General features: G+C 38.6%; 1 protein-coding gene across 1 annotated transcript in view; it reads left to right on the top strand.

The window, feature by feature from the left end:
• Positions 1 to 1,533: 1,533 nt before the first annotated feature.
• The window catches only part of SYCP2L (synaptonemal complex protein 2 like), a 115,589-nt gene continuing 103,402 nt past the window's right edge, over positions 1,534 to 13,720 (top strand). Inside the window, exons 1-5 of the mRNA XM_081827528.1 lie at positions 1,534 to 1,548; positions 1,734 to 1,871; positions 2,289 to 2,408; positions 6,309 to 6,413; positions 6,797 to 6,821. Coding sequence (XP_081683654.1) covers positions 1,534 to 1,548; positions 1,734 to 1,871; positions 2,289 to 2,408; positions 6,309 to 6,413; positions 6,797 to 6,821 — 403 coding nt within the window. The remainder of the gene's footprint in view (positions 1,549 to 1,733; positions 1,872 to 2,288; positions 2,409 to 6,308; positions 6,414 to 6,796; positions 6,822 to 13,720) is intronic.

Raw genomic sequence — 13,720 nt, 5'->3', positions numbered from 1 at the left:
CTTTGCAGTCTGTTAAGGAAGATGCTGGGAGTGGAATTGCTCCGGATGCTTTCTATGTAAAGATCAAGCTTATTTTTGGGGGGTGGGGTGGGAGAGGGTGTGTGTGCGCCCTCTTTCTAGTTCTGTGTTTGCTGGGCTATCAGCACAATTGTTCCTCAGTTGCTCAAGCCAGAGGCAGAGAAATCTTTGCTCCTTCTCCTTCCCTAATCTCCTGCATTCAGTTTATCACCATGCGTTTGAGTATCCTACCAATATCTTAGTCTAAATTTTCTTGGGCCACATACTATTCTAGGTAGACAGTATTGAACAAAACAGATACAATTCCTGACCACATGGAGCTTACAGCCTGGTGCAGAGCCAAAGAAACAGGTTACCAACCAAAGGGAAGGAGTAGGAAGAAAAGGAAGAGGGTATCATCATGGAGAATTGCGAGCAGAGAGAGGCACTTGCCTTACTTGAGGTAGTCCTGGAAGACCAACCAAAAAAGGTGACATTGAAGCTGAGATCAGAGGATGATGAGGAGCCAGCTAGGTAGAAAGTGGAGGGAAGAAGCAGTCTAGGCATAGAACAGTCAGTGCAAAGGCCCTGAGGCAAGGCAGAATTTGATTTATGGTTTTTTTTTTTTAAATTTTAATGTAATTTAACTTTGGTTTTTTGTTGTTGTTTTTAACTTATCAGTAGGGAAGTCAGAAGAAGTTGACAGATCAAATCATGCAGAGCCCTGAAGACCAAGGCAAAGGGTTTGGAATTATTCTGAATGCAGGGAAGCCAAGTGGAGTTTTAAGCAGGCAGAGGCCTGAGCTTCTGAGTCAGAGAATCTGAGTGTAAATCTCACCTGGGTGATCTCATGCAAGTACTTAACCTTTCCCAGCCTTGCTATTCTCCCCAGATAAAGAATCTGTCCTGTCAGGGTGGTGGTAAGGATCACATGAGAATATCTGTGGAACACTCAACGCTCTTAGCACAAAAAGGTTCACTTAAAAATGTGCTAACTTAAAAATATTCTGTTCACGTGTTTAACTTCAAATGCTATCTTTCCATTTAAATCAGTACTAAGAATATGTGGAATTTGGAGCTGTATACAGTAAAATGCCTCATTAAAATAATATTGTATATTCGTAATTTAGCCTATAGGAATGAACTGTATTTTTAAAAATGAAAAAAATCCTATCTTTTTAGTACAGATACTTAAGTGTCTGTTCAAATGTGTTTAGAAATAGGTCTTGGCTGATGTTCAGGTGGAAAAAATTTCATTTGTTATGACAATTTGCATACTTAGTCAACTATCTGTAATTGTGGAATTCATTTTCTTCCATTCTGATCATTTATGTCACTTATAATAGGTTTGCATTTTTTTAGTGTCTCAGAGTTTCTAACATTACTGAGGATAGTCTCTTCTCCAGATATCTGTACCTCAAGTGTAGTTCTCCCCAAGTCAGTGGCTCTCCAACTTAGCATACAAGAGAACCCCCTGAAGGCTACCCGTGGGCCACGCCCCCCCAGTGTTTCTGATTCCTAATCAGTCCCCAGGTGATGCCCATGCTGCTGGTGGTCCACACACCACATTTTGCAAACTGTCTTAATCCAATAAGCTCAATCATTGGCTAAATGATCTGTTCAAGATATAACTATTTATCCTCTATTAATTCCACACTGAATTATTGATGGTAGAAATATTACTATGAAGTAAATGTTCTTAGGGGAAAATAATCTGCAAACTATTAACTTTCCAGCTTCAATCACTTATTATTGATACATTCCATGATAAAGGATTTCAGAAAATAGAAGAATATTTTCAACAGAGAGCAAGCCACATTCCTCAAAAATACAATCATCTTGTATTCTCTCATCTTGACAGATCAATAAATAAGGCAAGTAAAGTTGTTTTGTTTTTGTGGGGAGAATACCAATGTGTAATTATTTGGAAGGCCCCCCCCACCCCCAAGTTTTATTGACGTATAATTGACACACAGCTCTGTAACTTTAAGATGTACAGTATTGTGATTTGACTTATGTGTATTATGAAATGATCACCACAATAAGTTAACATCCATCATCTCCTATAGACAAAAATAGAGAAAAGATTTCCTTGTGATGAAGGGCACCTGGCTGGATTAGGCAGAAAAGCAAGGGGTCGTGAGTTCGAGCCCCACATCGGGTATAGAGATTACTTAAATAAAACCTAAAAAAAAAAAAAAAATTTTTTTTCCTGTGATGAGAACTTTTAGGATCCACTCCCTTAATAACTTTCATTGTAAGGCTTTAACTTAGTGTGGTCTAATACCCAGGAACTGGAGAAAAAGGAGTTTCGGTATGTTTCGCTGTTGCTGAAATGTATTCAGCGATTCTTCATGGATGGCCTCAAAGAAGATGAACCTTTGCTAATTCAGCAGGGACTGATCCCAAAGATAAGTGTCTTGTTTTAATTTTGTATGGCTTTGGGTCATTTAAAGAACTGGAATGAAACTAGTTATCTAGTTTGATAGTTTCTTTTCCTTTGAAACCGAATTTGAAAAGAAATTGGTCATGATGCTTATTGCCTATATCAGTCAAAGATGAAGTTCAGGATAGGTTTCCTGGTATGTGCTGAGCACTTTGGGAGTGTGTAGGAATGAATCAGACCTACCCTCTTCTCCCCTTGACAAGCCAATGCTGTAATCGCATGTTTTAATTATTTCAGTGAATTTAACTTGGGAATAGAGAATGAGTAGGGAATAAATTATTATATACCCCCTCCACCCTCCACAACCCCCACCAAAGGCTCTAAAACTCTTTTAATAGACATTAGTAACAAGATTGAATCTAGATAAATGATCAAATACTTCCCCTTGCCACCGCCCATTTTTTTCTTTACTTTTTTTTAAAGTTTATTATCTTACGTTAGTCACCATACACTACATCATTAGTTTTTGATGTAGTGTTCCATGATTCATTGTTTGTGTATAACACCCAGTGTGCTCCATGTAATACATGCCCTCCTTAATACCCATCACCAGGCTAACCCATCCCACCACCCCCTCCCCTCTAAAAACCCCCAGTTTGTTTCTCAGAGTCCATAGTCTCTCATGGTTCATCTCTCCAATTTCCATCCCCTTCATTTTTCCCTTCCTACTATCTTCTTTTTTATTAACATATAATGAATTATTTGTTTCAGGAGTACAGGTCTGTGATTCAACAGTCTTACACAATTCACAGCGCTCACCATAGCACATACCCTCCCCAATGTCAATCACCCAGCCACCCCATCCCTCCCACCCCCCTCCACTCCAGCAACCCTCAGTTTGTTTCCTGAGATTAAGAGTCTCTTATGGTTTGTCTCCCTGTCTGGTTTCATCGTGTTTCATTTTTTTTCCTCCCTTCCCCTATGGTCCTCTCTCTTGGTTCTCAAATTCCTCCTGTCAGTGAAATCATATGATAATTGTTTTTCTCTGATTGACTAATTTCGCTTAGCATAATACACTCTAGTTCCATCTACATCATTGCAAATGGCAAGATTTCGGGTTTTTTGATGGCTGCATAACATTCCATTGTATGTGTATGTATATGCATATATACACACATGCACATGCGCATATGGGTGCGCACGCTTGTGCATGCATATATATATATATATATACACATATATATACCACATGTTCTTTATCCATTCATCTATTGATGGACATCTTGGCTCTTTCCATAGTTTGGCTATTGTGGACATTGCTGCTATAAACATTGGGGTGCATGTACCCCTTCAGATTTGTATCTTTGGGGTAAATACCTAGTAGTGCAATTGCTGGGTTGTAGGGTAGCTCTATTTTCAACTTTTTGAGGAACCTCCATACTGTTTTTCAGAGTGCACAGCCCATTTTTCCATTTTTAAACTCTCAGTTGAACCTGAAAACAAAGAGTAAAACATTTTTTGCTTATTCTAATTTATGCGGTTGTGACATTTTATCCTGTTAGGGGTTAGCCACAGGGTAATATTGTGAGTGCCTTGACAATGGCATCTGAAAGCAAAGCAGAGTTTACGTAATCTCTTGTTATACCTCTTTTCACAAGGAGATTTTCAGCCCTTAGATGCTGGATTTGTTGGTGAGGAGATGAGGGAAGATAGAGGGGGCAGGAGAGTGATCTGGCTGGTTCTAAAACCTTTTTTTTCCCCCCCACCCCCTGGACCCTAGTACCTGAAGTTTGTTAAGACCAGGTTGACTCAGGGAGATCTCTTTGTCCCTTTTTTTTTTTTTTTACTGTAAAATGCCTCTAACTATGTGGCCCCTCTTGGGGGGTTGGGGAGACCAAATAAATACCAGGCTTTCCCTAACTCCTCTCAGGGACTTTAAAACCGTTTGCAGGGTGGGGGGTAGAGCTAAGGATTTTGCTTAGGCAAACTGTATATATTTCATTTTGCATCTAGTGGCACCTAACTCCCTCGTATACATATGCAGTTAATTAACAGGAAATCGGGAAGAGGAGGTAAAACCATTTCAAAGGAAATGGAACAGGATGTCCCAGGGGTAACTTGGAACCTTAAGCTGGTGGTGGTGGTGGTGGTTTTGGGGGTGGGGGGGCCCCGAGATGAGTTGGGATCTGACCCAACCTGAATTTTCTATTTAGATTTTAAAATACCCTTCCAAGATTTAAAGGGTCAGATCCGATTTCCACCGGAGTTTTGAAATCAAATGGGAATTTCCATATTCCATTGGAATTCCAGTTGGTGATGGAAATTTCAGAACAAGAACTTAGGCACATTCTAAAGCATGTTCTGTTTCATGTAGGTTTTGGCCAAGAAAAATACTTTGATACTATCAAAGTGATGGGATACTAGATTCTATACTTCTAAAGTTGATCATTTTTGCAGGTCAACACAAAATGTACTGGGAACTTATTCTCCTCAGAGTAAGAATTTCCTATGGAAAGGAACGTATTTATAAGATCCTGGAGGATTAAGCAACTTGTCTTATAAGATATACATAATGAGTAGTACCTATTATATCTGTAAATAACTATTTTGTCTGGCTTCTGGTAATCACACAGCTGTGGGGACATGTAGGCTCATGGCACATAAGTAGGTTCAGAGAGTGACTTTCTGGTCCCAAGTCTTGATCAAATGTGGCATTGCCCTCACTCCTCTGTACCTATGCTCAATATATTTTGGTATGCTGAGAGGGGGGGGGATAGGATTTGGGGTGGTAAATGGAATAGTGACAAAAATTTACTTAAAAGCATAAAATTCAGAGTATGAATATAGGAAGGGGGGGATATCACCTTAGCAGTGAGTTCCGTTGTGTAGAAGGATTTTTTTTTTCCCCCTTAGGCTGTTGGAGAACAGTTTGCCTCAGAAAGTGGATGATGCAATCTAGCACAAATCTTTGCCTCATTTGAGATCAAAGAAACATCACTTGGAACTTAATAGTGGCCCGCCACCCTTGCTGTGCATTAGAATCCCCTGGAGAGCTTTAACAAGCACTCTCTGGGTCCCACCACCAGAGATTGCTACATACTGAGTCTGTGATGGGTCCTGGGCGTCAGGGTGTTTCAAAGCTCCCCAGGTTTTCCTAATGTGCAGTCAAGATTGCGAATAGATTGGTTTGTCCATGGTCCCCAGTGGGGTGCTTTGGGTTCTTGGCTCCAAAGTGGACCAAGTTTCCAAGGCTCACTCCTGTAAGCGTTTTTCATTACAAACTCCTCTTACTACATGTTCAATTGATAATTTCAAACTACGCATGCAGAATTTTTTTTCTTTTTATAAGCAAAAAACGGTCCGAAATGGCCTTTGCTTTTTTGAATAAATGTTCTTGGAGAGTTTATATGAGTTTATTTTAAATCTTATCAATCCTAGCAACTTAATATGAATGTGGGTATACGTTCCTACAGGAAAACAAATCTCCAATTAGCTGGAAGCTTTTGACAAAAGAAAGGCTTGAGACCTATATTGTACTAACATACTTCTGGAGCGCTTTCCAAATTCTGCATCTCCTTTGATTAGTTTGTTTTCTACAGCCTCCCAGATGACAAGAATTGTTGCAGTGTTGGGGAGGCTCATTTACTTCTTAATCTTTAATCACTAGCCCCTATATAGGCCTTTCTGGCATCAATCCTGGCCAACTGTTGCTGGTATCTGAGAACTTATTAGTACAACTTTATAGCAGTAGGACTTCATTCTGGAGAGTTCTAGATGGAGGCCTTAGAGCTAGGTCTAATTGAAATGTTATAGAAACCAGTCTTTAAAAATATTTTGCTCTGGTAAAAGATTTATGAAACTTTATCGAATAGGCAGTTGTTATATGGTCATAGAATTTTCCATCAGTGTTTTTTCTCTTATGTACATGGTTTCCTGGTTTGAAAAAACAACAGATTTTCTGACCATGGCAGATCTAGCGTCCGACACATCCCTGACTGATGTTACAGAAGACTTCTTTGACACAGCCTTGGTAAGGATGAGGATGGATGCTTCACTGAACAGATACCATTGATTATTTGTAGGAATCTTCAAGTTATTTATAAAACTTATGTTTTCTAAGATGTGGGTTTTACCAAGACTCTCATATTTTATTAGCACATTATATGAAGTAGAAACCATACCTAACCAATGCTATAGAAAAATGAAGTGGTTTATTTTCATGCATACGTCATTCAACTGTTTAAGGGCGATAAGCTGATTTTAATAGTGACTGAAGGTCAAATAGGATTTCTCAGTTTTTTCCTACTAAGGAAAGTCGACTCCTGCCTGTTAGAGAACTATCAGCACTGATGAATTAAAGTTAGAGTTGATAATGGTTTTTAAAAATAATACAAGCTTTACTTTTTCTTCTAGATTATTTCCAGGAGTAGTAGTAAAGGTAAGTATATTATTTACCACTAATTGACTATTTACTCTTCATTAGAATATTCTGATATACATATTTATCTAAATGACATATAAAAGTAAAACAGGTTTCAGTATTTGGCTTTATTCACCATCTCAGGGTAGTCCTATGGCAGCGTAGAGATTTTGTTGTAAAGTATGTCTTGGTTTGCCTGAGGTCCATTTTATTTGCTGAAATGTATTCAGCGATTCTTCATGGATGGCCTCAAAGAAGATGAACCTTTGCTAATTCAGCAGGGACTGATCCCAAAGATAAGTGTCTTGTTTTAATTTTGTATGGCTTTGGGTCATTTAAAGAACTGGAATGAAACTAGTTATCTAGTTTGATTTTTAATGAGGGACGCCTGGGTGGCTCAGTTGGTTAAGCGTCTGCCTTGGGCTCAGATCATGATCCCAGGGTCCCTGGAATTGATTTCCACATGGGGCCCCCTGCTCAGCATGCGCTCTCCCACTCCCCCCTGCTTGTGAGCACTCTGTCAAATAAAGTCTTAGAAAAATATTTTTAATATAAGTACAGTTGACCTATAGTTTCAGGTGTACAACATAGCGATTTGACAATTATGTACATCCCTTAATGCTCTCTACGGTGAGTGTAGCCACTCTGTCATCACAGAACATTACTGCAGTATGGTTTATATCCTCCAGTCTGAGAAGGCACCCAGACCAAAAACAAAGCAAGCACTCCCTACTGTTTACACAGTTTTATTCAGGATAACTTACTGATGGGGGTGGGCGGTGGGATTGGGCAGACAAAGGATCCCTGAGCTATGCAGCTATTTGCCGCCAAGTCCGGACCTTAGTTCCCAGCCTGTATAGAGTGAGGGGCATGGTGGTGAGGTCTCAGGCTAGTTACCTCAAGTGGTGCCATCTGCTTGCCAGAGGATCTGTACTAGTTCTTAGTTCTCTGCAGCGGGGCCTTCTGTGCATTACTTCAGGGATGGTCGGAACGAGACTGTGCGCATTCCAGCCAGGACACAGCTTATCCTCCATGGGGCAGGGAGCATGGGGCCCCGAGGCAGGTCACTGTGTGGATAGGAACAAGACAGCAAGACGGAAGGCCAAGATGCTGTTACCATTGTGAGCACTCCCACAGTTGCACTTCTCATCTCTGTGACTTGGGACAGGAACTTTGTAACTCTTGATCCTCTTTATCTGTTTTGCCCATCCCCCCACCCACCTCCCCTCTGGCAACCACCTTTGTTCTTTGCATTTAAGAATCTGGTGTTTTTGTGTTTTGTTGTTGCTGTTGTTCATTTATTTTGTTTTCTGGATTCCACGTAGAAGTGAAATCCTATGGTATTTTTGATTTATTTCACTTAACATAATACCCTCTAGGTCCATCCATGTCGTAAATGGCAAGATCTCACTTTTTTTTTTATGTTTGAGTTATATTCCATAGTATATACCATATCTTCTTTATCTATTCATCTACTGATGGACCCTTGAGTTGCTTCCATTGCATGGCTGTTATAAATAATGCTGCTGTAAACATAGGGGTGCATATATCTTTTCAAATTAGTGTTTTCATTTTCTTTGAGTAAATACCTAGTAGTGAAATGACTCGATCATGTGGTATTTGCAATTCTTTGAGGAACCTCCATACTGTTCTCCAGGGTGGCCGTACCAGTTTGCATTCCCACCAACCGTGCATAAGCGTTCCCTTTTCTCCACATCCTCCCCAACATCCACCTTGTATATTCCCGCATCCTTTGTTGTAGATTGACTAGATGAGTGGGAGTTTATCCCTGGGCTCTGTGTTTTCTTCTTTGCACCATGCATCTATTTTTGTGCTAGTACCATACTGCTTTGATTACTGTAGCTTTGTAATATGGTTTGAAATCTGGAAGCATGATCTCTCCATCTTCTTAAGATTGCTTTGGCTATTTGGTATCTTTTTTTGTTGTTTTTGTTCCATACAAACTTTAGGATTATTTGTTCTAGTTCTATGAAAAATACCATTGGTATTTTGCTAGGAATTGCATTGAATTTGTAGATTGCTTTGGGTAGTACAGCCATTTAAACAATATTCTTCCAGTCCATGAGCACAGTATATCCATTTATTTGTGTCTTCAGTTTTTTTTTTTTCCCATTAATATCTTACTGTTCTTAGAGTACAGGTCTGTCACCTCCTTGGTTAAATTTATTCTTAAGTGTTTTAATGCAATTATAAATGGGATTATTTTCTTAATTTGTCTTTCTGCTAGCTCATTATTAGTGTATAGAAACACAACAGATGTCTACATATTTTTTTGTAGCCTGAAAATTTGTGAATTTGTTTTTTTTTTTCAGCTTTTCTGCCCTTCTTAAAAAAAAAAACCAACTTAATTCCAGTATAGTTAACATAAGTGTTATATTAGTTTTAGGTGTACAATATAGTGATTCAACAATTCTTTACATGTATACTTGTAATCCCCTTCACCCATTTCACCCATCCCCCTGCCCACCTACCCTGTTCTCTGCAGTTAAGAGTTTGTTTTTTTAGTTTGTCTTTTTTTCCTTTGTTTTCTTAAATTCCACATAGGAGTGAGATCATATGGTATTTGTCTTCCTATGACTGGCTTTGGATTATTTCTTGGGTGTTGAGTTGTATAAGTTCTTTATATATTTTGGACACTAACCCTTTACTGGATATGTCATTTGCAGATATCTTCCATTCAGTAGGTTGTCTTTTAGTTTCATTGGTTGTTTCCTTCACTGTGCAGAAGCTTTTTACGTTGATGAAGTCCCAGTAGTTTATTTTTGCTTTTGTTTCCCTTGCCTCAGGAGAACTATCTAGAAAAATGTTATGGCTGATATCGGAGGCCTTACCACCTATGCTCTTTTCCAGGGTTTTTATCATTACAGATCTCATATTTAGGTCTTGAATCCATCTTGAGTTTATTTTTGTGTATGGTGAAACAAAGTCATCCCGTTTCATTCTTTTACATGTAGCTGTCCAGTTTTCCTAGCACTATGTGTTGAAAAGACTAGACTATCTTTTTCCCATTGCATAGTCTTGCCTCCTTTGTCAAAGATTAACCATATGATCGTGGGTTTGTTTGTAGACTTTCTACTCTGTTCTATTGATCTGTGTGTCTATTTTTGTGCCAGTACCTACTGTTTTGTTTGTTACAGTTTTGTAGTATAACTTAAACTGGAATTGTGATGCCTCTAGCTTTTTCAAGATAGCTTTGGCGATTTGGGATCTCATGTGGTTCAATACAAATTTTAGAATTGTTCTAGTTCTGTGAAAAATGCTGTTGGTATTTCGATAAGGATTGCAGAAATCTGTAGATTGCCTTGGGTACTATGGACATTTTAGGAGTCTTCCAATCTATGAGCATTGGAATACCTTTCCATATGTTCTTGTCCTCTTCAATTTCTTTCATCAGTGTCTTTGAGTTTTCAGAGTATGGGTCTTTCACCACTTAAGTTTAGTCCTAAGTATTTTGTTTGGGGCAATTGTCAATAGGATTGTTAATGTTTCTTTTTTGTTGCTTCATTATATAGAAATGTATGGATTTCTGTACTTTTTTTTTTTTTGGTATTCTGCAACTTTACTGAGTTTATCAGTTCTAGTTTTTTGGTGGAGTCTTCAGCGTTTTCTATATAGAGTATTGTCATCTGCAAATACTGTGTTTTAGTTCTCCCTTTCCAATTTGGATGCCTTTTATTTTTTTATGTTGTCTAATTGCTGTGGCTAGGATTCCCGTACTATGTTAAATAAAAGGTGAAAGTGGGCATCCTTGTCTTTTTTCCTGAGCTTAGGGGAAAAGCTCTGTTTTCCCCCATTGAGTATGATGTTAGCTGTGGGTGTTTCATAAAAGGCCTTTATTATGTTGAGGTGTTTTCCCTCTAAACCTACTTTCTGGAGGGTTTTTTTTTTTTTTTTTTTATCATGAATGGATGTTGTACTTTGTCAAATGCTTTTTCTACATCTATTAAAATGTTTTTATTTCCCATTTATTTGTAAAAGAGTGAACCACCCTTTTATTCCAGGAATAAATCTCACTTGATCACGGTGAGTGACTTTTTTTTTTTAATATATTATTGCTTTCTCTTTGCTAATATTGTTTTGAAGATTTTTGTGTCCATGTTCATGAGAGATAATTGGCTTGTTTACACTTGTGGGTATATGTGGTATCTTTATCTGGTTTTGGTATCAGGGGAATGTTGGCCTCCTAGAATGAACTTGGAAGTTTTCCTTCCTCTTCTGTTATTTGGAATAGTTTGAGAAGAATAGGTGTAAACACTTCTTTTTTTTTTCCCCCTCCTTTTTAGCGTGAGTCTGGTGGGGGGTGGTTGGGAGGACAGACAGGGGAGAGAGAGAATCTTAAGCTCTACGCCCAGTGCAGAGCCCATCACCAGGCTTGATCTCAGGACCCTGAGATCATGACCTGAGCTAAATCGAGTCCGATGCTTAACCACCTGACCAGGCGCCCCAGTATTAACTCTTCTTTAAATGTTTGGTAGATTCTCCTGTGAGGCCATCTGGTCGTGGAAATTTGGTTTTTTGGGGGGAATTTTTTTTGATCACTGCTTCAATTTCACTGCTGGTAATTGGTCTGTTCAAATTTTGTATTTCTTCCCGATTCAGTTTTGGAAGGTTAGGTTTTTAGGAATTATATATTTCTTCCAGGTTGTTCAGTTTGTTGGCATATTTTTTTTTATAATCTCTTACCATTGTTTGTATTTCTGTGCTGTTTATTTCACTTGTGATTTATTTGGGTTTTTGTTGCTGTTATTGTTTGTGAGTTTAGCTAGAGGTTTATCAATTTTGTTGATCTCTTCAAAGAACCAGCTCTTGGTTTCATTGATCTGCCCTATTAGTTTCCATTTTATTTCTGCTCTAATATTTATTCTTTACTTCTGCTGGTTTTAGGTTTGTTTTGGGTTTTTTCCTTAGCTCCTTTAGATATAAGGTTATGTCTGAGATTTTTCTTCTTGAGGTAGGCCTGTATTGCTATAAACTTCTCTCTTAGAACAGCTTTTGCTGCATCCCAAAGATTTTGGACCACTATGTTTTCATTTTCATTTGTCTTTATTTCTTTGATTTATTGGTTGACTCATTCATTGTTCAGTAGCATGTTGTTTAACCTCCATGTATTTGTGCTCTTTACAGATTTTTTTTTCTTGTGGCCAATTTCTAGTTTCAGATAAGGTGCATGGTAGGATTTTAGTCTCTTTGAATTTTTTGAGGATTGTTTTGTGGCCTAATATGTGATCTATTCTGGAGAATGTCCTGTGTGCATTAAAGAATACATATTCCACTGTTTTAGGATAGAATGTTCTTTTTTTCTTAAGATTTTGTCAGAGAGCACAAGCAGGGGGGAGTGGCAGGCAGAGGGAGAAGCAGGCTCCCTGCTGAGCAAGGAGCCCAATGCACAACTTGACCCCAGGACCTGGATATCATGACCTGAGCCAAAGGCAGATGCTTAACCAACTGAGCCACCCAAGTGTTCCAGGATAGAATGTTCTGAATATATCCATTAAGTCTATCTGGTCCAGTGTGTCATTCAAAGCCACTATTTTCTTGTTTTTTCTGCAGTCAAATGCTCTACCCCTGAGCTATACCCCCTTCTTGTTTTTTCTGTTTTGATGATCTGTCCATTGATGTAAGTGGGCTGTTAAGTCCCCTGCTATTGTATTATTGATTACTTCCCTTATGCTTGTTATTAACTGACTTATGTATTTGGGTTATACCATGTTGGGTGTATAAATATTTACAATTGTTATATTGTTGGATAGTTTCTTTTATGATTATATAGTGTCCTTCTTGGTTTCTTATTAGCTTTTGTTTTAAAGTTTTTCCTATATAAGTATTGCTAGCCCATCTTTTTACATCTATTTGCATGATAAATATTTCTCCATCCCCTCACTTTCAATCTGCAGGTGTCTTTAGGTCTGAAATGAGTGTCTTGTCGGCAGCATATAGATGGGTCTTTTTTTTTTTTTTTTTTTTTTAATGAGAGACAGAGAGCATGAGAGGGAGGAGGGTCAGAGGGAGAAGCAGACTCCCTGCTGAGCAGGGAGCCCGATGCGGGACTCGATCCCGGGACTCCAGAATCATGACCTGAGCCGAAGGCAGTCGCTCAACCAACTGAGCCACCCAGGCGCCCCTGGGTCTTGTTTTTTTTATCCATTCCATCACCCTGTGTCTTTTCATTGAATATAAATGGACTAGACAATCCAAAGTAATTATTGATAGGTATGTATGTATTCCTATTTTGTTACTTGTTATGGTGATTTCTATGGTTTTTCTGTGTTCTTTCTTGCTCTCTTCTCTCACAATTAGTTGTCTTTAGTGATATGTCAAAACTAGAAAGGAATCTATTTATTACTAGGTTTTGATTTGTGGTTTCCATTAGGTTTGTATATAACATCTTCTGCATACAATGGTCTATTTTAAGTTGATGGTCACTTAAGTTTGAACCCATTCTTTATTTCTTTCCTCCCACCCCTGCTATGTCCTATTTTACATCCTTTTGTGAATCCCTTGACTGATTTTTAAAATTTTTTTATTGTTAATCACCATACATTACATCATTAGTTTTTGATGTAGTGTTCCATGATTCATTGTTTGTGTATAACACCCAGTGCTCCATGCAGAAGTGCCCTCTTTAATACCCATCACCAGGCTAACCCATCCTGCCACTCCCCTCCCCTCTAGAACCCTCCGTTTGTTTTTGAGTCTGTTGTCTCTCACGGTTTGTCTCACCCTCTGATTTCTACCCTCCTTCATTCTTACCCTCCTGCTATCTTCTTTTTTTTTCTCTTAACATATATTGTAGTATTTGTTTCAGAAATACAGATCTGTGATTCAACAGTCTTGCACAATTCACAGTGCTTACCAGAGCACATACCCTCCCCAATGTCTATCACCCAGCCACCCCA

This window comes from Leptonychotes weddellii, chromosome 8 (assembly GCF_054177405.1).
Source record: "Leptonychotes weddellii isolate Sample4059 chromosome 8, ASM5417740v2, whole genome shotgun sequence".
NCBI classification, from domain to species: domain Eukaryota; kingdom Metazoa; phylum Chordata; class Mammalia; order Carnivora; family Phocidae; genus Leptonychotes; species Leptonychotes weddellii.
This window is presented reverse-complemented; position numbering and strand designations above follow the sequence as displayed.